This window comes from Scaptodrosophila lebanonensis, unplaced genomic scaffold (genome assembly GCF_003285725.1).
Source record: "Scaptodrosophila lebanonensis strain 11010-0011.00,11010-0021.00 unplaced genomic scaffold, SlebRS2 tig00000001-arrow-pilon, whole genome shotgun sequence".
NCBI classification, from domain to species: domain Eukaryota; kingdom Metazoa; phylum Arthropoda; class Insecta; order Diptera; family Drosophilidae; genus Scaptodrosophila; species Scaptodrosophila lebanonensis.
The window spans coordinates 24500008-24525528 of NW_022060529.1; the positions used below are offsets into that span (position 1 = coordinate 24500008).

At 41.2% G+C, this 25521-nt stretch overlaps 3 protein-coding genes across 4 annotated transcripts; 2 read left to right on the forward strand and 1 right to left on the reverse strand.

Moving 5' to 3' along the window:
- The first annotated feature begins 1461 nt into the window (after positions 1 to 1461).
- LOC115621102 lies at positions 1462 to 8224 on the forward strand. Its single transcript, XM_030514644.1, has 4 exons — positions 1462 to 1599; positions 2601 to 2767; positions 2847 to 3096; positions 6744 to 8224. The coding sequence occupies exons 1-4, from the start codon at positions 1545 to 1547 to the stop codon at positions 7889 to 7891; spliced, it is 1620 nt and encodes a 539-aa protein (XP_030370504.1). The 5' UTR covers positions 1462 to 1544; the 3' UTR covers positions 7892 to 8224.
- Positions 8225 to 17493: 9269 nt separating this feature from the next.
- Positions 17494 to 21934, forward strand: LOC115620031. Of its 2 annotated transcripts, none has more exons than XM_030513136.1 (6): positions 17494 to 17572; positions 17668 to 17735; positions 18940 to 19060; positions 19199 to 19329; positions 20105 to 20254; positions 20319 to 21934. In XM_030513136.1, exons 2-6 carry the CDS (start codon positions 17684 to 17686, stop codon positions 21467 to 21469), a joined length of 1605 nt encoding a protein of 534 aa, XP_030368996.1. In that variant the 5' UTR covers positions 17494 to 17572; positions 17668 to 17683; the 3' UTR covers positions 21470 to 21934. The 2 variants fall into 2 exon arrangements, with proteins under 2 accessions (XP_030368996.1, XP_030368997.1); XM_030513137.1 differs by lacking the exon at positions 19199 to 19329 and adding an exon at positions 19719 to 19831.
- A 1245-nt stretch (positions 21935 to 23179) lies between these two features.
- On the reverse strand, positions 23180 to 24827 carry LOC115620032 (guanine nucleotide-binding protein subunit beta-2). The gene is made up of 6 exons (XM_030513138.1): positions 24686 to 24827; positions 24115 to 24560; positions 23858 to 24059; positions 23664 to 23793; positions 23516 to 23602; positions 23180 to 23441 (listed from the first exon to the last, which is right to left on the reverse strand). The coding sequence occupies exons 1-6, from the start codon at positions 24752 to 24754 to the stop codon at positions 23335 to 23337; spliced, it is 1041 nt and encodes a 346-aa protein (XP_030368998.1). The 5' UTR covers positions 24755 to 24827; the 3' UTR covers positions 23180 to 23334.
- Positions 24828 to 25521: the final 694 nt, after the last annotated feature.

Sequence of the window (25521 nt, forward strand, 5' to 3'; positions counted from 1 at the left end):
GATTGAATTTCATTGGAAATTAAAGCGGAATCGAAAGCTGAACAAACGCTCACAGCGCATTGCCTATGCAAATGTCAAGTGTGGCAGTAAATGAAGACGACTCGACGACTCAAATATACAAAAGGTCTCCAAAATGACAGCAAAACACTTTGGCACACTTCGGTGCAAAAAAAAAGAAAAGAAAAAAACCAAAAAACAACTGCAGCGAGCACTGGCAGTTTGTTACGCCTTCGACGGCACAGCACAGCATTTAGCTGGCAGCCCGCAGAGCGCGGTCACGACTACTCGTACATATCCAAACAGTCTACGAGTATGAGCCATAAATGTTTCATTTGGCTTTAAAGCGATCAAGGTCGAAGCTAAAAAGATCGCGGCTCTAAATTGGAACGGCATACTGTGAAGAGAGTCGCAAACGACAGCAGCCACCCTCAGAGCTGATGACACTTAAAAACGAAATTAAATAAAATAAATTAAAAACGCATACATGCATGTAAATGCACATGCATACTTGTATAGCATGTGTGAGTATGTGTGCATGCTTATATGCCGAATGTCTTATTACCATGAATCGTAATTTGTTGGCATTCGAGTGCTGGGCTGGGCGAGCCCGCCCCTGCTAAAAAGGCCATTTGTCATTTAAATGCTGATGAGGTGGGCCCCACAAAACAACTGCCGGAATGTGCTGGCAAGTCTTCCCAAATCTATTGGAAAATCTTGAGCATGCTGCTTCATAGAGTAGAACTAATGCAAGTTCGACCAATTGAAAAACTAGCTACCGTTAATATGTATGCTTCTTGGGAGAGCACAGAGACACATACAAGTAAAGCAGTTTTATTTGAAATCTCTAGTCTAGTCGCGAGACAACAACTAAAATGTCTTCCACATGCCATACTCGTATTCGTGCTAACTCAAACTCAACACTCAAGTTGTGTGTGGAAGCTCACCACAGCAGCTAAGCTGCTGTCGGCAGTCAGATCTACTACCCCTTCGAGTTGGCCAGTTGGCCAGTTGGCCATTTTGCATATAAAAGCGCTGCGTACGTGCCGCAAGCTCTCTTTTTTGGCCAACCTCAAAGACCAACCCAAGCCAACAGCAAGCAGCCAACGAGCAACGCACGCAACGAACTGCACTTGTGCAACAGGCAGATACGCTTTCGATCCACGGTGTGGAACGCGTTGTTGCCCCTCGCAGTGTAACTGTAAAAAAGCTCACGCCTCAGCGCAACTCAACACAAGTTCCACGACGCTGCGCCTGCGCATATTAAGCCAACAACAAAAAGCTCTCAGCCCGCTGCGTGTGTAATAAAAGAAGAAAATTTGAGTCGGTCTTTGGCTTTGGTCGTCAGGTCGAGAAATTGTTCGCGGCATCGTAGCAAACAGTGTAAATGGAGCTTTGATAGCGATCGGAAGGACAAAGACAAGTGCTAGTGCGATCATTTATCGATCCAAAGACTCTAAGTGTGTTTAACGTTATAAGTGCGCGAGTAATAAAATAAAGCTAAATATACTTCGACTCTTAAGCTGTTGTTTTCAGTTTGGCGTACCATGGCAAAACTGTTAGTAGTTTTTGCCGTTTTGGCATTGGCGGCCAGTAATGCAGGTAAGCCTCAGTAGATATACATACATACATAGTATACATGCAATTATACATAGATAGGTAAATTAATGGGTGCAAAAGTAGGCTGAGGCGAGCCGGAAGCTATACTAATTGTCTGGCTCGCGGCCTTGGATATGCTAAAAGGAAAAGTTAAAAGCCAGGTTGTTTCGATTCGTTTAGTTTTAATTTTCATTGCGTGCCATGTCAATCTATGAAGTCGACTGCACTGATACGTGTATGTAACCTTGATTATGCAAAAAGGACGACTGCCGGACGATGCGTCGTCAAGTGTTGCAACAGCGGCTACTGTTGCTCTGGTTGTTGCCGGACAACTTTCATTTTTTAGTGCCCGCGAACAGGGCGAACTTATAGGCCTAGTGGCAGTGGCAGCATAAAGCGAACAATGCCTGCAACGTAACCTCGTCACAAGTCCCATTCCACATGCTCGTACTATGTACAATGCTGTTGTTTTCGTATTGAAAAGACAACCATTTGCACTCCTCAATAGTTGACATTGTGCGTCACCTAATAGGCCATCGATCAATTTGAATACGAGCATTGGCAAGACGGCTGACTGGCCGGATCAAAACCATGATTTTGACTCGGCCACAGCTAGCTGTCCCTCAATTAACCGTTATGCAAATGTGGCACGACTGTTGCCAACCTGTCACCTACCGAGCAACTAGCCCCTTGCGAAATGTCAAAGCTATAGCCACAACGAGTTTGCCAGCCGTCGCGTTCTTAATTCCTCCGCGTTGTGGGCTAGTGACATCGTATTTCATAATGTCAAACGTGTTTAGATTTAGACAATTGACTAGTTAGTGGCCAAACCACATGTTAGTCAAGTGTGTATATGTGTTTGTGTAACAGGAAGTGCCGTTATGGCAAATGTTGTGACTATGGTTATGGGCTGAACCCCACATTTGCAGCAACGTGCAAAAATTCTTCCGGTTTGGCAACTTTACTTCACTCTTTTCCTCTCGCACTTTTTTCTCCTCACTTAGTCAACGCCACAGAGGCGCGAATCAAGCGGCAGGCGACCACGGAAGAGCCCAAGAAGGAGGAGTCCTTCGAGAAGGAGCTGTGCAAGGACAAAGATGCTGGCGAATGGTTTCGCTTGGTAGCCGGCGAAGGCGACAATTGCCGTGATGTGATTCAGTGCACCTCGTCGGTAAGTTTAATTGAAAAGACGCGGAAGCTCAACAGTTGTTTCAAATTTGTCCCTTCCCGATTTCTTTTCTACTATATAGGGTTTGCAAGCCATTCGCTGCCCGGCTGGCCTGTATTTTGATATTGAGAAGCAGACCTGCGACTGGAAAGAGTCTGTGAAGAACTGCAAGTCCAAGAACAAGGAGCGCCGGGTGAAGCCGCTGCTGCACACCGATGAGCCTCTCTGCCAGGATGGCTTCCTGGCCTGCGGTGATGGCAACTGCATTGAGCGTGGCCTATTCTGTAATGGCGAAAAGGACTGCTCAGATGGCTCCGACGAAAATACTTGTGGTGAGTTATGACACACATATCTCTCTTTTATTGGGATACATAACTTTCAGCGGACATTAAATATTTGAAGTGGATTTTGAAGAACGCTTAGAATTATGTGTTGGCCTATAAAAGCCTGACCTTGTTTTTGTTTTTATTTACTTTAAGCTATCAAATTGTTTAAACAGTTCGTGAACTTAAGGCTTAAAAAACAATTTGCTTTTCAGTCCGGCTAGGTATGCACTTTCTGAAATATCATATTTTGAAATACTTTGGAGTACTTTCTTTAGATTACAATTCAATTACTTAAAGGGAAGCAATTGCTACCACGATTTCGTCCTAAAGGGCTGTGCTAGAATTTGAAATGCTGTTATTCGGGACGCACCTTAAAACAAGACCAAGGCATTTTAATAAACATAAAAGCCATAAGCATGGAGACAGCTATGCACCGCGAGCGTGCGGGGCGGGTAGATGGGGTAGAGAGGAGGGAGTGAAACGCTTAAATTGGTGCCGCCGTCGAGCGGCTTTGTGGCACGACTTCGCCATATGAAAGAAAAACAGCATCAGCAACCATATCGGGTCTGCATTGTCAGTCAAAAAGTGCAGACCGGTTTCGTAAAGCCCTTAGAAATCGGCTTTGTGGAAATGTCAAGTGTGAAATGGAAACAAATGTCTTACAAATGTCAGACAATGTGATTGCGACTACGACTTCGACTTCGACTGCGTCTGCGAGTACGGCTCAGGCTCATGCCTATGCTCAGGCTCAGACTGAGTCTCGGAGTCGGGCCGGGCTTGCGCAACTTATTTGGAAATGTGGCGCGATAGGCGCGCATTTGAAATGCACATGCACATTGCCAAAAACGAAATAAATAAACAAACGAAAAAGAGAAAGAAAATGAGCCAAATCACATCACATAAGTATTTAATAAATCATTAATTCACAACGTTGCATAGCAGCGTTTTTAACCTTGGACTTAAAAGCACGAATATGGCAAATCAAACCGATTGAGTCGAAAGATGTTCAAAACATTCGATTCATGTGTAAATTAGCTTACATAAGCCGCTTAACATTTTTTATTTTTAGCAATTGCAAAGAGCCAAAAAAGCAAATTGCCAAAAGTGTCAAAAGTGGCAGGCAAGCGAACAAAAGAAGATGATGGCAGCTGGGCCGGTTGCGGGGAAACTTTAATTCCAAAGTAAACAAGCGGCAGCAACGTTTTTTGTTCCTCCTTTTTTTCAAAGGCAGTGTAAAAAGCAAAGCTAATTTTTTAATAACCATACAAAGAAATTGAGTTTTTTATCTCCTCTGATTTTATTATTTGCGTTCATAATTTACCAAGCACGAACCGTTCAGAGACATTTCTCAAGAGCTCGCCCTGTCGACCGTAACCGGCACAGGCTGGCAGCACAAAGTGGATCGAATAAAAATGTGCATTAATCAACAATTAAATATAAACAAAGTAAAAACTGGCTGGAAGCCAACCTATTAGACTAAAAGCGGAGTGTCTTAGAGCTATCTTAGAGCTTAGAGCTAGCGAAGCTTGTCTTTGTCTACACTCGCATACTCGTCCACCAATTCTAAGCCCCATTAGCGGTTTCGATTGTGTCGAGTGTTAGTTTATGTGAAAATTGGCACGTTTGGCGAAGACGACGGGCGGCGGACGACGGACGACTTCGATAGCGACGCTCGCTGTTGAAATATCGCAAGCGTAAATCGGATGCAGCGTAGCGTAAAAGTTATAAACATTGAATAATATTTAAGTGGGCGATAATGATGATGACGTAGAGGATAAACACGATGATGAGCAACCACTGGGAGTATAATGAGGAAGTCATGGGGCACTAAAAACCACACGCGCAAATTCATTGAAAGTGAGATCCGAATCACTTGAAACATAAAGAGCGGCTGATTTACAAATTGATGATGTAGCAGAAAGTTACATTTTGGAGTGGTTCGAAATTGTTACAGTAGCAGAAGCACTGTTAAACACAAGATAGGACTTTACAGACTCAATTATACCTTTCACTTATAAAGTAAGGTGTATTCTACTTTCAAAATATTACACGACTATTGCGATAACGAAGAGATATTCTCGATTAAGCATTACCTGGTTTGGTAATTACACCTAATTCTGTAGTGGTTCCTTTATTCCATTTAGCATGATTCAAAATAACATATTATGAATGACTTGATATAAAGTTTTTGAACTATATATAAAGATTTTAATTTTCATCCATGTCATCCATCCAAAACAGAATTATGTGTAATTGAATTCTATGGCATTTGTTTTGTTTTGTGTATAAACTCAATTAAATGAGAATGTAATAATATTTCTTAAGCAATAGTTTGGCGGATCAGATGAAACGAGTAGAAATCCAAGTTTCGCAAATTATCATTATTGTCCTAGTTTGTCGGACACAACTTTTAAACAAAATTTCTACCATTTGCCCATTCACCTTTTGCATCTTTTTTGATGTCAGAGGAGAAGTAATACGGACAAAGAAAACGAAACCTTTGCAAAACCAATACCACAATGAAAGAAAACCAACAAAAAAGACCCTCAGATAAAAAGCAAGGAATATTTAGTGCGCAAACCGGTTCGATGACATAACACTTGGTTTTAACGACACTTTATTGGCAAAACAAGAAATGCTTACAAAAAAGCGGCAAGTAATACAGAAATAAAGACCCACAAACAAATATATTTAAAGCTAGTGGCGGCAAGAGTTGCTTGCTGAAAAGGAATGCAAGGATTGGCAGGGCAAGAGGGGGGAGGTGGGGGGAAAGGTCAGCCAACAACGGCCACAACTAGCTTTTGCTGCAACTCACATCCATCAGCAGGCAAAAGACAATAGTCTGCCAGCGCCCTACTTATGCAAAAAGGTGAGGGAAAAAAGAAATTGAAAAAGCAAAAATTGTTCAAAAATCTTTGGCCTTTGCGTGCTTGGGCGGTACGAGTATTTCGCTTTGGCAAGTGTCAAAATAATTACGTTTCTCGAAACTTTCGCAAGCAGTTAGAGAGCCAAGTGCAAGGCTTGCAAACGTCGATGGCCGGCCTGCCAAACGCAAATACAAACAGCTATTGAAATTTACATATCGCCGCTAATGAACGGACACATACGCGGGCACACACGTGGGCGGGTGACGACCAGCTTGATGACGATGACGAGTCGAGTTGAGTTGAGTTGCGTTGCGTTGAGTCCGAGCCCTGCTAACGGCCAAGTGAACGGTCTGCATGCCAAACAGTCAAAAAGCAGCGGACAACGTGCCGAGTTGAATTACTCAAAATCAAAAAATGAAAATTGAAATTGTGTAGACATTTTCCATTCACTTTGCGTTTTGGCAGCAGCAGCAGCAGCAGCAGAGCACCATCGCCAGCAGGAGAGGTGTGAGCTGCAAGCGAAGGAGCAGGCAAGGTAATAGACAGACGGGCAAACAGCAGGTGCATGATTTACACGTCTCTCGGCGGTTTTTCCGCTGTGATTGCTTTTCCAGCCGCAGTCAGTTCGTTGACCGGCCGCTGAGTTATTGTACAGTTAGTTAATTGTTAAATATTTATGGGCTGGGTTTATTGAACTTTGACGACCAATCAACCGGCCCATTCGACGCACTTACCACGCAAACAGAATACCGAATGAAGTTAATGCATTTTTAACCTCCTTTGCAGACATTGACAACGATCCCAATCGCGCTCCCCCTTGCGATCCGTCTGTGTGCGTTCTGCCCGACTGCTTCTGTTCGGAAGATGGCACCAGCATTCCCGGCGATCTGCCCGCCAAGGATGTGCCCATGATGATCACCATCACATTCGACGACGCCATCAACAACAACAACATTGAGCTGTACAAGGAAATATTCAAGGGTCGAAAGAACCCCAACGGCTGCGACATCAAGGCCTCCTACTTCATCTCGCACAAGTACACGAACTACTCGGCCGTGCAGGAAACGGCGCGAAAGGGTCATGAGATTGCTGTACACTCCATCTCGCACAACGACGATGAGCGCTTCTGGTCGAACGCCACCGTCGATGAGTGGGCCAAGGAAATGGCTGGCATGCGCATTATCATTGAGAAGTTCGCAAACATCACAGATAACTCGGTGGTGGGAGTGCGCGCCCCCTACTTGCGTGTCGGTGGAAACGATCAGTTCACCATGATGGAAGAGCAAGCGTTCCTCTACGACTCCACGATCACGGCACCATTATCGAATCCCCCACTATGGCCTTACACTATGTATTTCCGCATGCCTCATCGCTGCCATGGCAATCTGCAGAGCTGTCCCACACGATCACATGCTGTCTGGGAGATGGTGATGAACGAATTGGATCGTCGCGAGGATCCCGCTAATGATGAGTACTTGCCAGGTTGCGCTATGGTTGATTCGTGCTCGAATATTCTCACCGGCGATCAGTTCTACAACTTCCTGAACCACAACTTCGATCGCCATTACGACCAGAATCGTGCGCCCCTGGGCCTGTACTTCCATGCCGCCTGGTTGAAGAATAATCCCGAGTTCCTGGACGCCTTCCTGTACTGGATCGATGAGATTCTGGCCAACCACAACGACGTCTACTTTGTGACCATGACTCAGGTCATACAATGGATGCAGAATCCCCGCACCATCAGCGAAGTTAAGAACTTTGAGCCCTGGAGGGAGAAGTGCGTGGTGGAGGGCAAGCCCGCCTGCTGGGTGCCCAACACCTGCAAGCTCACGTCCAAGGAGGTTCCCGGTGAGACCATCAATTTGCAGACTTGCGTCAGATGCCCCAACAATTACCCATGGGTGAACGATCCCACCGGCGATGGTTTCTTCTAAGTCAGCAAATGAGGCGCGCGCTCGATACACGCCTTAAAATTTTCGTAATATCTTAAGTGGCTTGTCCGATGACCTGCCCCTGCACCTTACCTTGTCCTCACCCTCTTCGAACTACACACCTAGCCACACTTTATCTTCGTCTCCGTCGTCTTCCCCCTTTCTTACCCAAAAATGTGCAAGACTTTTTACTTACATACTCGTACATAAATACATACATATATTTGACTGACTCTGTTGGCGTCGCTGCGCGATGTCGCAATGCAGCAGCGCGTTTTAAAACGCGCTTAAGCTGCGCCCATGACGCCTTCCAAGTCTTTGCTGTGTTACGTTATAAAAAAACAAAAAACAAAAACAAAACAAGAAAACAAGAAAACATAAGACAACCACAAACAACAAAAACAACAACATCAACAACAACAAAGAGTTTTAACAAAATTATTACTACAAAAATGAAATGGAAATGAGAAAAAAGAAATGAAACGAAACGAAACGAGAAGAAAAGAAACTGCAATAAGCAAGAAAAAACTTTTGTTTTACACACATTTTGTAGTTTTACGTTAATTTCTATGTGTATATTTAAATAATAAAATACATACTTAAATATTATTTTTATACAATTACAAGCGTAATTCTTTAAATTTAATTAAACGAGTGTGTGGCAGCTGCATTGTTATGCTAATGAAACAACAGCCACACAGAAATAAACCTCGAAGCCTCTCCTTATTCAATGAGCATCAGTTTCTAAATAGCAACGACGTCTGCTGCTAATGGAGATTAGCGTGGCTCCGAGTACGGCCATGGATCGGCAACAAACATCCATCCAATCAGCATCAACCCAATTTGTTTGCGCGCGCTGCCTACCCACTGACTTACTAACCAGTTTCAAATTTTCCATCTTGGCCAAAAGGTGTTGGTGCCATTTGAATAACAACAGACAAAACGCGTTTCGAGTCCAATTTCAGTTTCAGTTTCGGTTTCAGTTTTCGTTTCGATTTCAACCAGCAGCCCATGTGCATTTCATATGTAAATGCTTCCCCCAATCTGAGCCGCCCAACAGGTTTGACGAGGCTCCTAATACCCGGCGAGGCTGCCTGCTGCCTGAATGGCGACAAATACCGACCGGTCTAGAATTAGATATATTAGCTTATAATATGCAAAAATCATTTGCTAATTTGTATGCGCCCCCAAAAAGATGGTTATGCGAATACACTCGCATAGAACATACATACATACATATGTATGTACTATATACAATGTACGTATATTCCGAAGAAGATAGCATTCATTATTTTCAAAGTATTGCAAATCGGGTGACGTGCTGGAAATACCGCAATTAAAGAACGAACTCGATGGAGCTGATCGTACGAAATGTTTGAATGAGGCTTACAAAATTTCTGCTGAAATATAAATAAACATTTTTGTCCAATGCGTGCATAAATAAATTTTATCACCAATCAAGGTAAGCAAGCAAGCAAGCGGGTCGGCTAGGCTAGGCTCGGCCTGGCTCGGCCCGACTCCACTACGTGCCCAAAAACAAGTTCGCAACGCCTCTGGTTAGTTGCATATTCATACATTTACGAGTGTACATACATACATACATACTCGTATATACATACATACCCGTATACGTGTGTGTATGGAAGCATAATGCTGATGTATGAATGCCTGTACTTGTACCCACATACGACTACGTATGAAACACGATCGAACTTTTACTTTTATGAGGTAAGTGAACTAGATGCAAAGTGCGAGATTTGCATGAATTGCAATCAACTTGTTGCACAGTGGATCAAAATGGACACTATGTTAAGGCATCAGTATCATGGGATCAATTATTTAGTTCACGACTATACAAGTAATGTGGGGGCGAAGGTATGGTTCTCTTTTACAGCAATATTGCCTTACGACTCTTGAACAATACTATAAATATACGATAAAGTAAATAAATAAAAATAAATAATACGATAAGTAAATAAAATAATACCTTTATTAGTGCTATATTATAAAAACAATTCACTGTGCTTTACAACAGAAAGCTTAATCGGCGAATTACGAACATTTCTGTGTCCGTGTCATTTGGTTTTTGGTGAAACAAAATATAAGAGAAATCATTTGCTTGAAATTTATTTTAAAACAAACAATTTTTCAAGGGAAATCTTGTTTCAAAAGGTTTGTTTTTAATGACAATACATATAACTCTTATTCAGCGAGTTGGGTTGACAAAGGGATATATAAAATCTGATATATTTAACTGAAGCCTAAGTCCCCTAGACAACATAATTGGTGGATTGAGTTTTTCAAAGAAAAGTGATAAATGTCTCAAATAGATATATTTAGTATTGAAACGACTTTTTTATGTAAAAAACGAGAGGTAACTAAGTGCAACTAATAAAAAGCTGGGCTAAAATTTCGATTCATACCATCGATCCGAAGCCATTGATCCATAAGTCGTTCATGGCTGCACAATTCATTAATGGATAATATATATTTACTTTTAAAAAACTATGCGATTTCTCGATAACTTATATTTACTTTTTAAAGGTCTGTTATTGCAGCATTTCTTATAAGCTATTAACCACACCGTAAACCACACCGTATCAGGCCGAGTCGGTTTGTTCAAGAGCCGAGTTTATAATACTATTTTTTTCGGACTATTTCATTGTAAGCCTCCGACAATTGGCAAGCAGACACACTCATAGACTATAAGTCGGCCAAATATGTGGCAGATTGTGTAGAAATGGATTTACTACCTGCAATGTAACATCCTACTATAATATGAACTATTAATAATACATAGCCCGTGTCCCACTATGCAAGACCTTTTGTGTGCGTAGGCGTGGCTCAGTTGTCTGTTACTCTAGGCCAGGAAGCTTATTTACTTCCTAGTTCTAGTGAGTCAACTTATGGCGCCCGTTTGTCGTCAATGGGGCCTGACTTATTGCAGGCGTTCGAAACGCTCTTCTCAATTGTTGACAGTTCGATTGGATTGACTTTTGGCTTATTTGGCCGTCTTTTATTTTAGGTTTACAAATTGCATAACAATGGGGGACACACTCTAATCGCTATCACTTCGTCTTTTATTGTAACGCAAAGAGTTTTCAAATGGAAATTGAAAGTTGTTTTTGTCGCACCAATTTGCCTAAGACAAACACATTCAAACAAACCCAAAAAGAAAGTAAGACAGTCAACTCTTTCGGATGCCGCTGCAGGCCTCAGTGCTGTAGTAGCTGGCTTGCTGACTGACTGGCTGCTGGCTGCGAGCTGCGGGCTTCGGGCTGCTGGCCGCCATAAATTAAGCGCAGCAACATTTATCGCTTGAACTTATGCAACTACTCTTTTCTGCTTGATTATGCATTTCTTTAGGGCAGGCTCATCTTCAGCTCTGCCTACGTACTATTTCCTTTATTAACAATTCCGCTTTTGTACAGTTTTCTTGCCACAATTTCTCTTTTGCTTCTTCTTTTTTCAATAAACTGCAGAGCTCGCCCTCAATATGTTATGTGGCTTTGCGAAACGAAGCGGTGCAATGGTTCTCCGTTGAACTTAATTACAAGTAAACTACTTGTATAAATTGCGTTCATTCGTCGAAGCAGCATTTCGGAAAATCCCCAGCAAGAGCCAGCAAGTGCCTAAAAGTGTGTCAAGCTACAGTCAGCAAGCATGGCCAAAAAGTCGTTCAGCTCATAATGTTCACAGCCGCCTCTAATCAAAATTATCAAAGCACATGAATTAGTCCAAGAAAAACAACAAACTGATCGAGGGCAACCAAATGCACAAATTATGTAAATCTAAAACAAAAAATAAAATAAAATAATAATAATAAAATAAATAATCAATAAACAAGAAGCGATAAAAAACAGTTTTCACTCTTCGAAAATGAATTTCTGCTGGAAGCTGAAAGGTGCCCCCTGGCTGAAGTGCCATCAACAACATTTTCACTCTAATTGAAAAACCAGTTTAACCGTTGATTAAAAATTAATAATAATAAGCTGACTCGCTGGCTCGCTGGGATTATATCACACAAAATGTGTAAAAACAGTTGCAAGCGCAAATTAATTGTAACTATCAAAAAGTCGCAATCAAATTTTGCAGAAGGTGAGCAGCTTTTTGCAGCTTCTGCCGCTTAGCCACCATCTGGCGCACCCTTCACTCACGACAATACCGATGACGATGACGATGACGAGACAACGACAAACAATCAAAGACAAAGACAAAGGCAAAGGCAGACACACAAACAAACTGACGATGGAGCGAACGGGCAGACAAACGACAAACGACATATGTACATACATATGTATCTATGGTATACTCTGGGTATGCTGGGACTGGGTCCCAGCCAGTCACCTCTAATTGACACAAGCAATTAAAATGCAGCTTTAATGAGTCGCAATTTCAAGAATTTTACAGCTCGCCAACGCAGAGGAACATACACAAGCCAGCGGCAACACGACGACAGCAGCAAGTTAAGCAAACAGAGCAAAAAGTTAACACAAATGGCCCATACGCCATGTTGGCTGCTGGTTTTTTATGTTCTACGAGCGAAACTTGTTTTCAAGTTCAGGAAATAACTGTGCAATATATGCAATGTGTACTCGTAAGCCACCGCAGGTTCTTTCCAGATCGGGCCCGAACACTCGTAATTGACATTGGGGCGGCAGCAAAATCAACTTTGGTCAGCAGCTGGAAGCATGAACTGACATACACGTATCATGTCATGGCAATCTATTACAACCATGTATTTAAGCTAAATCCAATAACAAAATAAAATTTACTAAAGTCACGACAGAAACAAGAATGGAATGCTAGAGTAACATGAGCCCGAGGAATGCAACGCAATTGAACATGACAACTTTCTTAATGTGCAATTTGGTTCACATACATATCTAGATTAACAAAAAGAAATATAATTGAATATGGAGAAAACAAGAACGAATGTTACAATCGAGGTAGCGCAACGGTCTAATACCCTATATCCAAACGATTTGAATGCTAGAGTGGCTCGCGCCCGACTCTCATATACTCTGTACCCGACAGAGAGATTACATTTATGGCTTCCTTCAAAATTAAGCTAAATATTAAAATAACACAAATGGGTAAATAGATTCCAAAGCAATACGATTGAAAAATACGAGCTAAAAATACATCATCAAAAACAAAAAACTCAAGTTTGCTGACCAAAACCGTATATGTATATATAGTATATTAGGTGATCGAGTGTGCTCCTCTACACAGCATTTTAGTGTGCATTGAGTACTTTGTGGACATTTCACATTTCAAAACAAAATTTATTATGAAAGAGTGCTGCCAGTTCGTCGTAACTCATATGCGACTCTACACCCTATAAATAACATTTAACGCATTTTCTATATAATCGAATGAGCGTAGACGATTTACCTTCAGTAGTTTCGAACAAATATATATTAAATAAGAATTTGATCAGCCTTTTTAGAATCATAATTGAATACTTCTTATTACCGGCAAACACACACTAAATCGACGCTCGTTTCAGTGTTAATTTTTTTCCGTCTAATCTGTGGCGTTTGATTCCAATGCGCGCATTGGAAAATCAAAAATAAATAAATAAATAAAATGAAGACCGAAAACGCTACTGCAGTTTGGGGCCGCCCAAAGGGCTAAGAAGGCAATCATCCTAAAATGTGTTAAAAAAAAAACCTTCCTACCGACTAGGAGAATCAACATATCAAGTCGGGCCACCGTTTCAAGCAAAGATCCAGGCAGACGGATATGTTTAGGCCATTAATTTATACGCATTTATAAGAAGAAATTACTTGATGGAAATCTACAAGTAGTTATGCAAGCTTTGACCTAAAATAATATAGTTTATGTTATACTAGGAGATTCATATACTCAATATAGATCTATGTACATACTTATACAGACTGATGCACGGTCTGAACAGGCTATATCGACTCATCTCGTCATACTGATCTGTCACTTTGATGAGAATGCCAAGGGTGTTACGTATATGTATTCCTTTCAGACCCTGATGCATCGATTGTGCGGGTAGCTTCTGTCCACAATATTTCCATTTATATTTAACGAATGTTTATAAGACCTAAAAGTTTCGATTGTGCAGGTTATTGTTTACGTTTGTTTCTCACATTGTTCCGCGGTTCGCTTTACCGTTGCTTAAACATGACAAAATTTCACGAAAAAAATTTTTTTTTTTGAAAAAAAAGCTGCAGAGGTATGAAGACACTTCAATTAAGAATTAAAATAATCGCGAATAAATAGCTAAAAAAAAAAACGCATTTAAAAGTGTTTATTTTAAATCAATTTTAGCGTTAATAATGAGTTTCAGGCATTTGTGGCAAAAATAATGTTGTTTACCTAAAATTTTAAACAGGTGTCCTGAAAAGCCATGTCCTGAAAATCCAAAAGCATATTCAAATTGGGAAACCTAGACATTAAGAAAATTGTCATAAAATATAAAGACCATATATTTCAAAAATCATAAAAGGTATTCAGTAGTTTGGTGTGGGATCTGAAAGGGGTACTACAAGTATATGTACATACATACATTCGTACTAAGATATTCCTACTCTTATATATATATACATACATACATACGTAGGTACATAAAACAGTTTGTCCTGATTGATTGACTGATATTCATGGGACCTGTTTTATTAGGGCTTTCACATTTTTGAAAAAAGGTACGTCTCTTTAAATTCGTTCGATCGAGGTCTTAGTTGGGGTTCTCAACAAAACTAAACCTTCAATTTTGCAAAAAAAAACCTTTTACTAAATTATGATATAATATGTTAGTTCGGATATGCAGTAAAACAAACAACTCAAATATGTAAAACAAGCAACACTGCGTAGCACTGCGTGCACACGCATGTTCGTGTTTCATATTCCGATTTCGTGCGTGTCCGATCGTGGTCGGATTGATTTAAAATGGTACAAGAAGGCACGAATGTGGAAACACGATGAAAAAATAGCTTAATATTAAGAAGTTATTGCACAGACAAGTATATGTATATGCGTTGGTAAATATGCATTTTATTATGGAAAGCATGTTATTAGTTGGGAAAGACATATCTACACAAAAGCAATGTTAATAAATATAAGCCATTTTTATACAAATTTTTCGCTATCTGTCGATCATACATTCATTTGTACATGTACATGTAAAGTTTCCCCTATTTTCTAATGCATTGATTAAAAGACATATTTTTGTTTTACAAATTTTAGGTGTGTCGGACCGAAAAAGCTAACATATTCCCATCTCTAGCGACTGTGCGTTTCGTGAAATTTCCAGATTGCTGACTTTGTTAATACTAGAAAAGTTCTCGCACTCATAAAATTTTTAAAAATCTTATAAATGTGAATATGTTTATGTGTATGTATGAAGTATAGTAGTTATGCCGCAAAGTATTTATTTGTTTGAGCTTTGAATCTTAAGTAATGCTCGACTCGTTTTTGTCATTTTGCTTTGGAACTAATTGAACGATTCGATATAGCAATGTCCGTCCGTCCGTCTTTCCGTGCTTATGAACACAAAGATCTCAGAAAGTATAAGAGCTTGTATAACCAAACTTATTATGCATATTCCCCCAAATGCGAGAAAAGACAAGTTTGTGTGTTTTAGATGCACTCCGTCATGATGGGTAAATTTTTAAGAAATTTATATTTTGAATTAATTTTTAAAAATGTATTCTTTACTTAAGCTTTGCCAGCAGCTGCTGCTGTTGTTGTTCCATCATCTCCGAACTGCCAAAATACATGCACATGGGAGCATAGACATAATCCAGTTGTAAATGTACATATGTATGACATTGAAACTGTACATAAGCATAAGTCGCTGTGCTGCTAATTTTTTAATTGTATTTCATTTAAAAAAATTCAAATTTTTTTAAGGTGTTTAAGGTCTTAGGGTATTAGGATCTGCGGTACTGTACGTTTCCACTCTTGTTTTATGTAAATGTATGTATGCTATTAAGACTGTCCATAAACATATGTATGTATGTCGCTGTGTTGCAAATTTCTTAGTTTTATTTAATTAAAAAAAATTTGAATTTATTTAAGGTGTCGTTTTAGAGTATTTAGGAGTTGGGCCTGCGATACAGTAGGTTTCCATTCTTGCTTTATGTTGACAATCTTCTCATCTGTGCATACATTAATGCGTACACGCATGTACAATGGAGAACGGACTGTCCTTCCACCCTTCCAAACTCTCGCAAACTCTTTCGCATTTCATGTTGTGAGTGGAGACTAAGTTAACAAGCTTAACAAGCCCCGTCCATCTTTGGATACGAGCTCTGCGAATTCATATCCGCAAACATGCTCCGCTTTCGCACTCACACACACTTGGACTTTGTTGAGTAACATGTTAGCCCATTTCCTTGGCGCGCCTGCCTGTACAGCTTGCATAACGGCGAGCAACAGCAATAATAACAACTCGACGGCGTAATCAATTTACCATTAATTAAATATTCGTGATCTTTGGCAAAGATGGGCAAAAGGTAAATTTGGCATGTGAGTCATCGCGATCGCAATGAGCATGCGCAGCTGTTGGCTTGGCTCTTTTCAGTCTTGAAGATATGCAGTGGGCGACAGCAATGGCAGCTATATGGCAGAAGCTATGGAATCACACAATTGCTGGAAACTGCTGGAGCTACAGGTTTAACAACCTTTTGTGTCTTAGCCACGTTATCGAGAATTTTATGTGAGGTATGTGAGTAGCATGGCCAATTTGTTAGATCGCATCGTAACTGCCAGAAACTCAACTTGTTGTTGCAGCTTTTAGTGTTTACACACTAAAACAGGCTAAACGTTAAGTTAGTATGCAAAGCGAGTACGGAGCGGGCTCAGTCTCAGAAGTGAAATGAAACCGCAACTACTTGGCATGCTGGGCCAGTGAGGGTGAAAATAAAAAGTTACTAAATGACATGACATGATGAAAACGTGTATAAGTCGCCATAGGTACAATATGCTGACATGCTGAATGCACAGAAGAGGCATAAAAATAATTACGAAATATCGGCAATGGATGGCCCAGAACCACAAGCGCAGGGAGAATGCGAGAGGGGGAGGGAGCAGGCTGGGGTAGAGGCAGATACAGAGGCAGAGACTAATAAGACTCAGACTGAATTCAGGGTCAGCGTGTTGTCGCAAACCACAAGTCGAACTAAGATTTATGCATTTTTGTATGATTTATGTCCAAATACAAAAGATGTACAGCTCAACAGATAGCAGCTGACATTTGGTTATAGAGCAACGGATCTGGCCAAGGGGTGCAGACAAAGGTGCAGCTTATGCCTCCACAGAATCAGACGCTCTCGAACACACCTGCACTAATGCCGATTAACCTTTCTTCACACTCACACTCACACACACCAACATACACGTACTCGCAAACAAGCTGGTTTGCTTGCCATTTCCGACTCGAATGCGTTCCACAATCGCACACACAAACACTCGCTCGATTCCCCTCGAAAGCTCGCGGCGCTGCTATGCGCCGGCGCGGCAGCGGTGCGTGGTGAGTTTGCGGGCCTGCATTTCACCACGGCTTAAATAGCAGGCACCACAGCTTAATAAATAGACCTCGTTGCCAGTGGCCAACACCTAGTGTAAGCGTGGCTGTGTATTGGAAACGTACTTTCTGTTACGCTTCCTCTTGGTAAAGCCGTCGTTTTCATTGTGAGCTGAGCGACGGTACGTCTACGTCAACTGAAATCCATATATCGAACAACTCCGAATATATCCATACAAAGTGCATTAATATTGAAACCATACTTTCTGCTTTTTAGAAGCGCTGTCCCCAACATGGCGTACGTGTGGCCGATATTGAGCATTTTTGTGCTCTTCTGTGCAATGGGTGAGTACTAACCACATTCAATTACAATATGGGTTTGTCCGAAGGTGTTCGGTGCAGACACGCCCTCTTGACCTTTGCCAATCGAGTGCCCAGCCTCGTGAAACTCTCTTTGGCAGGGGCGGTGGGTGGGCGGCGGAAAGGTGGTGGGCTGGGTACCTTGCGTCCAAGGTTGTTGTCGGTCATAATAGTTAGAGACAACAGTTTCGATTCGCTCGGTTGTTGGCTGCCAAGGCAAATAAACTTGAAAAATTGTTATAAATCATTAGCCACATGCAATGCAAGAGTTGTTGACTTAAAATCGACTTCAACATTTCAACCATCAGTCGTACTCGTATTTACCCGTACTGTGGCAATTAACAAGGTTTGCTGATGATGCAACACCCGCATTCGGAAATGCGAATCGGACCTGGCCCAAAAGGCGAAACCAGAAATGGCGCAGACAGCGCGCTTATAACTGTGGCAAGAGGACAGCGCGGTGCTTCACCCGGACCTGGCCAAAAAATTAGCATAAGCTACAGTCAGCCGTCAACGGTCTGGCTTACAGAAACAGCTTTAATTTGGCCCGCTCACATTGGTTCCGTTTAATAATTTGGTGTGTGCGAGTGTGGCAAAAATTGTTTATGCAATCTGATTTTTTAATGTTATACTGAAAACTGGTTTTGTTTTGCCGTGGACCAGGCCACAGTAGCCGCAACCACAAGAGTTGGCCAATAAGATGACAAACGAGTTTGGATATGCGGGATATATCGGGGCAGCTGCTACCTCACACCTTACATGTCAAAAACATGGTCCATTAGCGGAAAGCAGGCAGTAGATGATAGCTAGCCAGCTTCGCTTGCTTTCAGTGCCATTTCGTTTTCATTTGAAAGCCAGAGATAAAAAATTGAGAGTTGTTTTGATTTAGAAGCCGCAGACTCCAAAACCTGTTGATAGTATCCGCAACAACAGAGCTTATAAGAAACGGGTGATTCGAATTATAAAAACTTAAGACTTAATTCGTTCAAAAGCTTGCATGCATATTATAATTTTAAAAAATATTGAATATTTAATAACTGGCCAGGTCTATTGACCGATTAATCTTCAATGACCTTCTTATATGATATAATAAATCAATCAGTGCTAGCACCATTGAAATACTTGTATACTTATCTCTTCGGTGGTGCAATATAATTTTTACGATCCCACCTCTTTTCATTGATAACAGCACACTGTCAGGATGGCAGAGACAAACTTGAAGGTGTTGATGTGGAGGAAGCTTGTGCGGATCGACCCGCCGATGAATACTTCCGTCTCGATTCCGAAGGCGATTGTCGTGAAGTGTACAGGTAAGGTACTGGCTTAAGTCTAGCATGAGAGACTGGGCTTGTTGCACAAACTGCCACTTGTCCTTGCGGGGCCACTTTATCAAACTTTGTTTTGTTTATACAATGTCCACTGTCCACTTCAACTCAAACAAAATAAAGATGTGAAGATGCTGCTGAAGATGGCACCAAACGTTTGGCGTCGATTCGCTGCTCCGGTGGCTTGGCGTTCGATGTTCTGCGTCAGATATGTGATTGGAAATCGAATGTGAAGAATTGTGACGTCGCAGAAAGTAAGTGGGGTTGTCCAGAATGCAGTAGCATTGAGTCGCAAAAAATCTACCGACATTTGGAGGCTCAAGCAAACTGCACCTATGGCTATACTGTCTCACTCTAACAACCTTTTGCTCCTTTCCCAATCTTTTTTCTTAATCTGTCTGCCTATTTGTGTCTGTGTCTGTTACACATCTCATTTGTGTGCGTCTGTCACTAACTATCTATCGATAATCCCTATCAATCGATTTAATCGTACATTACATTAAGCCTGGATTTGGGCCAAAGTTCTTGTAGCAACAGCAGCAGAGTGGGGATATGTTTGTAATTCAAGGTCCCAGCTCAGCAATAATACGATGTACCGTTTACCCCAAAACGAGACCTGACCAACTCAACTTTATTTTTATAGATGTACAAAGTCGGGGTTGAAAGAAATTCAATGCCCTTCCGGTTTGGCCTTCGATATATATAAACAGACCTGTGACTGGAAGGCTAAGGTGACAAACTGCGACGAGAAAGAGAGTAAGTGTACCGTCTGCCAAACTCCCAGCAGTAACCAAATTTTTAAATACAATTCTTAGTAGTCAGAACAACTTGTATAGCAAACGAGTCAAATTTTGGAACTTTGGTCTTCACCTGCTACCAGCACATTACACCACTAATCTAAAACTATGCTAACACATCAGCCACATTCTTCATTTCAAAATTTAGACCTTTTGTCGTAACTAACCCTTAGCTGAATAATGAAAATCGGACTAACCAATCCAAAACTTCACCCTTACCAATCACCCATAGAGCCTCGTAAGGCAAAGCCTATACTGAAGACTGACGAGCCCATTTGTCCCGAGGGAAAGCTGTCCTGCGGAGACGGTGAGTGCTTGGACAAGGAGCTTTTCTGCAACGGCAAGCCCGACTGCAAGGACGAGTCTGATGAGAATGCTTGCTGTAAGTTACTGATTAATAAATGCCTTGTAAAGTTACCACAGCGGTCATCCCTTCTTATGTTTAGCCGTCGACGAGGATCCCAACAGAGCACCCGAGTGCGATACCACACAGTGCGCTCTACCCGACTGCTTCTGCTCCGCGGACGGTACACGAATTCCCGGCAGCATTGAACCCCAACAAGTACCACAGATGATCACGATAACCTTCAATGGTGCCGTCAATGTGGACAACATCGATTTGTATGAAGATATCTTCAATGGCCAGCGTCAGAATCCCAACGGTTGCTCCATCAAGGGCACTTTCTTTGTTTCACACAAGTACACCAACTACTCGGCCGTGCAGGATCTGCACCGCCGCGGCCATGAGATCTCCGTCTTTTCTTTGACGCACAAGGATGATCCAAACTACTGGACAGGTGGCAGCTACGATGACTGGCTCGCCGAAATGGCCGGCTCCCGTCTCATTGTCGAGAGATTCGCAAACATTACCGATGGCTCCATCATTGGCATGCGAGCACCCTATCTGCGTGTAGGTGGCAACAAACAGTTTGAGATGATGGCAGATCAGTTCTTTGTTTACGACGCCTCGATCACCGCTTCCCTGGGTCGTGTGCCCATCTGGCCGTACACCCTGTACTTCCGCATGCCCCACAAGTGCAATGGCAACGCCCACAATTGCCCATCGCGTAGCCATCCCGTCTGGGAGATGGTCATGAACGAGTTGGATCGCCGTGACGATCCCACTTTCGATGAATCCTTACCTGGCTGTCATATGGTAGACTCGTGCTCAAACGTTGCCAGCGGCGAGCAGTTCGCTCGTCTCCTGCGTCATAATTTCAACCGCCACTACAATAGCAACCGTGCTCCTCTAGGTCTGCATTTCCATGCATCATGGCTCAAGTCGAAGAAGGAATACCGCGACGAGCTGATCAAGTTCATCGAAGAAATGCTGGGCCGTAACGACGTCTTCTTTGTTACAAACTTGCAGGTTATTCAGTGGATGCAAAACCCTACTGAGTTGAATTCACTGCGCGACTTCCAGGAATGGAAGGAGAAGTGCGACGTTAAGGGTCAACCCTATTGCTCGCTGCCTAATGCGTGTCCGCTGACCACCAGGGAGCTGCCCGGTGAGACGCTTCGCCTGTTCACTTGCATGGAGTGCCCCAATAACTACCCTTGGATCTTGGATCCAACTGGCGATGGTTTCTCCGTTTAAGACAGAACAAAACACACTATCTATCCTTTCTATAAAACAAGAGAACAACTTATTGTAGTTCCACCGAGAGTCTGATAAACTAAAATCTTTAATTTGCGTCTACTATCTACACACACAAGCACACACAAACCGAACTATGGAATGCAAAAATACTCAATTGTTACATCTTTAGAATCACTTTCTAGAACTGTTTTCTTTTCAACTCTTATTTATAACACTCTTTCCTTGCTATTTCTTTTTCACATTTCCCTACTTCCTACTGATTCTCCGATTTTGTTATTTTAATTTTCTCTTTGATTATGTTGATGATACAGTGATTTGTTTTATTTTACTATTCGCTGCTTCTTTGTTCTGTTCAAACAACCTTCACAAAAACGCGCCAAAAATCGCAGCAGCAGACAAATCTTTTTAATTATATAGGTATTTTTTATAAGAAGATATAAAAAATATATTTTAAAAAATCGATATGCCTAATGTGTTCTTTAATTACATACATCATCGTCTCAGTGTTAGTCTGCATGCGATATACTTAAACGCAGACAAAGTTTATCGCAAACCACATATATTCAGCATTTTATATACAAGTAGCTGCCATAGGTTGAATCGGCGCCAAAATCATTCTTAATTAAAGTACTTTATACATTTTTTTATATTTATTAATTTATTTCGTACCCGGATTTGGAACATCATTTTTTTTAAGTATTGCGATCAGTCACAATCTTACTGTGGTTCGAAGGCTCCATCAGAATAATGGGAGAATATTTTTTACCGACTCCTTCAGTTAGGAGGACCTATACGCATAAAGGTATTTTGTCGTGTTTGTCCAGAGCAGAGGACAATGGCATAGAATGTCGATTGAGCTTCCACCATCTCGTTAGTCACAATGCTCTGTGGCTGGTAATCTCGCAGATCATTAAGTGCTTTTTGATTCCAAACAGAATTTCAGTCTTTACATCTCTTGTACTTGTTTAGTAAACAAAGAGAGTTCTTGAGTTCATTAAGCATTGGTCCAACGAATTTAATGATCCCTATACCTCTCTGGCTCTTCGTGGATTAAGCCCAACCTTTGCGTGCATCTCCGCCCCCAAGCAGACTTCCTTGGAGTTGTGTTTCTCCATTAATTGATTGTCAGGAGTGTCGATTCTTTATCTCTTTTAGGTTCCCCTATTTCCTCAGTTCCTTTCAGGAATAATGGTCGATTGTCTTGCTCTTAATAGATGCACAACTAACTATGCATTGGACAATCCTTTCCTGGTTTTATTCATAATTTATAATAGATATTTCCACCAGTTCTCAACTCCCTTTTCAGCCGTCTTCGGAATCCTTAACCACAACGAGCTCAGGGTTTTTACTTGTACTATAGAATAAATAGATTTTTTTAAAATAATGCAAGAGCTTTCCCAAAAAGCCATATTTTTTAAATCGTTGGATACGGCGGATCTTGCGGATGCTTTTATAATTGGAACATTATTTTAAATTAAGTAATTCATAATAGAAAGCCCTCATCCTAATGCTCATATATCAATTGATTTAATGTGTGTAAAATTATAAGATTTTACTGAGTTGTTACTGAGTTAGGTTTTGTATATAAGAAGGTATACGAGTATTCGTGCACTTGTGTAATTTATTTTTTGTACACAAGTCCTTAAGCGTGGCACTGATTATAATATTTATGATTTATAATGTTAAGAGAACAGAGTCATGTAGTTAGTAATATTATACCAGATTTGTAAGTTTGGCGCTATTTATTACATTGTGTAATGCGTTTATTCTCAAACAAGCAAATTTATCGCTAGTTTTTAATTAATTAGCTACAAAGTTAGTAATTGTTATAAACGATATTGAACCGATAGTAGGCAATTCATTTAGAGCCACAAACGTACTTGTTGATCCCAACTAGTCGAGGCTAGACACATGCCATTGGGGCACAGACTGATGCAAGTTATGCGATTCTCGTGCCCAGACAGCGTGCCTAAGCGCACGTAAAGCAAAATGAAAGAAATCAATATACTTAAAAATCAAGAGCCCGCACCCCACACTGCTCACCTGTATGTCTTTGTTTCATTGTATCCCACGAGTGCACATTTCCCTCCACGCCCGCGCACATTAAGTAGCGACCGCTAGTCGACAGAGCTAATGAGCAAAAAATCAGATTAGATACTGTGGAAATTGAAGGCGAAATGAGCACACGCACCGCAAGATGTAAATCCCGTGTTCTTTTGGGGCGGCTCATAGAGCCCAATCTGTTGGTCCGACCGCAAGTCATACATCCTAGCTGTTTGATCCTCCGAGCAAGAAGCAAAGCCAAATCCACTTGGGTGATACTAAAGCAGGCCGATATTAAAGCAAATACAAAGCTATTTCATTATGCGTTATGTAAGCACTTACGCAGACAGAGGAAACATCCATGTCGTGCCCAAAGAACATCTGCTTATGTCCCTGTTCACGCACATCCCACAGTTTGGCAGTTTTATCCACGGAGCCGGTTATATAAGTATTCATGTCCGGTGACAACGAAAGACCGGCAATATCGCCAGCATGCCCATTGAAATCCATTGTTTTGACACCCTTTTCCAAGTCCCAGTGACATCTGTGCGGTCAAAAATAGTAGAATTTATGAGTATTTTTATTTTGGTCCGACTTACATTTTCATGTCGCCCGAGCCTGTGATTAGATGTCCATCATCCAGAAAACGACAAGAGCTCAAGAAACCTTCGTAGCCCACCAGTTCTCGCACCATTTTCGCCACACCCGAAGCATCACGATTGTTCACGTCATAAACCGTGCATTGGTTATCCATGCCTCCACAAGCCACGAAATTTCCAGATGGCGAAAATGCCACGGTCATTACCCAGGCTGAGCGCAAGGGTATGATCTGGACTTTGTTTGCAGTCCATGTGTCCCAGATAATTAGCTTTCCATCTAATGAGCCGGTGACGCAATGACGGGAGTCGCCAGCGAAGTGCACCGAGTTTACCTTATTTATATGACCCTTGAGGATTTTTTTTGATGAAAAACGGATTTTTGGGACATCGCCCATGTCACCGCATTTGTCTGCCAGTGTGCAGTCTGCCTTTGCCTTCTGATCATCCTGTAAATAAAAATAAATGACTACTATTATTTATGTACATACATATGTATGTATGTATGTATTGTATAAGTGTATGTCGCAAATTAGTTGTGAACTTTGTTTGCGTTTGCATTAAGATAGTGCACCTTAAACTTTTGTATCATGCCGTTTATCTCATCATATAGCTTTTGGGTTTCTGGATCAATTTTTGGCATTTTTGGGCATTAATTGCAATTTGCACAAATATCGAATAAATTTCCAGCCACAAGTACCAACTACCAGCACGTACAAAGTAGAAAGACAAACTAATAAAATAGTTGTTTAACTTACGCTGTTATGATGTTTTCCTTGGACACGACTATAATGCAATTAACTAATTGGATTAGTTGTTTCAACAAAGCGAAATTTGTAACTTGAAGCCAGTATACAAATTCGCCGCGCAACTTTTTAAATTAACTGATAAAGCGCATGCCTGGAAATAGCACTGCCAAGCTGATTAAAATTATATATTTTGTGAAGAAGCAGCTGGCCTTTATTATGGTCCAGTTGCCAGAGAACTGAGAAATGGTATACAAAACGGCAATTAAGAACTACTTTTGTAAAATTGCCTTTCGTGGGCTAAGGCTTCATCAATTATGTTACTCAAAATGTATACCTTTATTGTACTGTGCTTACATATTTTAACTCAAAACAACAGTGGCTAAAAACAATATACATATGTACATACATATCTGTAATAAAGGGCCAGTTAATTGAACTTATATGTATTTCTCGAACAATTTAAATTCTTATTTACATATGTATGTAATAGCCGTATTCGAGTATTTCTGTTTAATATTTAAATTGTATTATTCCGGCCAAAACCTGCAATGTGACCAACTAAACCAAAGACAAAATCACATGCAGATTTTAAAAGTGAATCTGACTACATACAATGTACATACATATGTACATACATAAGTTGCTGAAGTAACCGATTTTC

Bases quoted from the DNA above. Each gene is read 5' to 3' on its own strand.
- LOC115621102 (XM_030514644.1), top strand. From the start codon at position 1,545: ATGGCAAAACTGTTAGTAGTTTTTGCCGTTTTGGCATTGGCGGCCAGT. The intron at 2,768-2,846 runs GTAAGTTTAATT...TCTACTATATAG, and splicing joins TGATTCAGTGCACCTCGTCG to GGTTTGCAAGCCATTCGCTG. The intron at 3,097-6,743 runs GTGAGTTATGAC...CCTCCTTTGCAG, and splicing joins CTCCGACGAAAATACTTGTG to ACATTGACAACGATCCCAAT.
- LOC115620031 (XM_030513136.1), top strand. From the start codon at position 17,684: ATGGCGTACGTGTGGCCGATATTGAGCATTTTTGTGCTCTTCTGTGCA. The intron at 19,330-20,104 runs GTAAGTGGGGTT...AATCACCCATAG, and splicing joins GAATTGTGACGTCGCAGAAA to AGCCTCGTAAGGCAAAGCCT. The intron at 20,255-20,318 runs GTAAGTTACTGA...TCTTATGTTTAG, and splicing joins GTCTGATGAGAATGCTTGCT to CCGTCGACGAGGATCCCAAC.
- LOC115620032 (XM_030513138.1), bottom strand. From the start codon at position 24,754: ATGCCAAAAATTGATCCAGAAACCCAAAAGCTATATGATGAGATAAAC. The intron at 23,794-23,857 runs GTAAGTGCTTAC...GGCCTGCTTTAG, and splicing joins TGGATGTTTCCTCTGTCTGC to TATCACCCAAGTGGATTTGG. The intron at 23,603-23,663 runs GTGCGTGTGCTC...TTTGCTCATTAG, and splicing joins CACGGGATTTACATCTTGCG to CTCTGTCGACTAGCGGTCGC.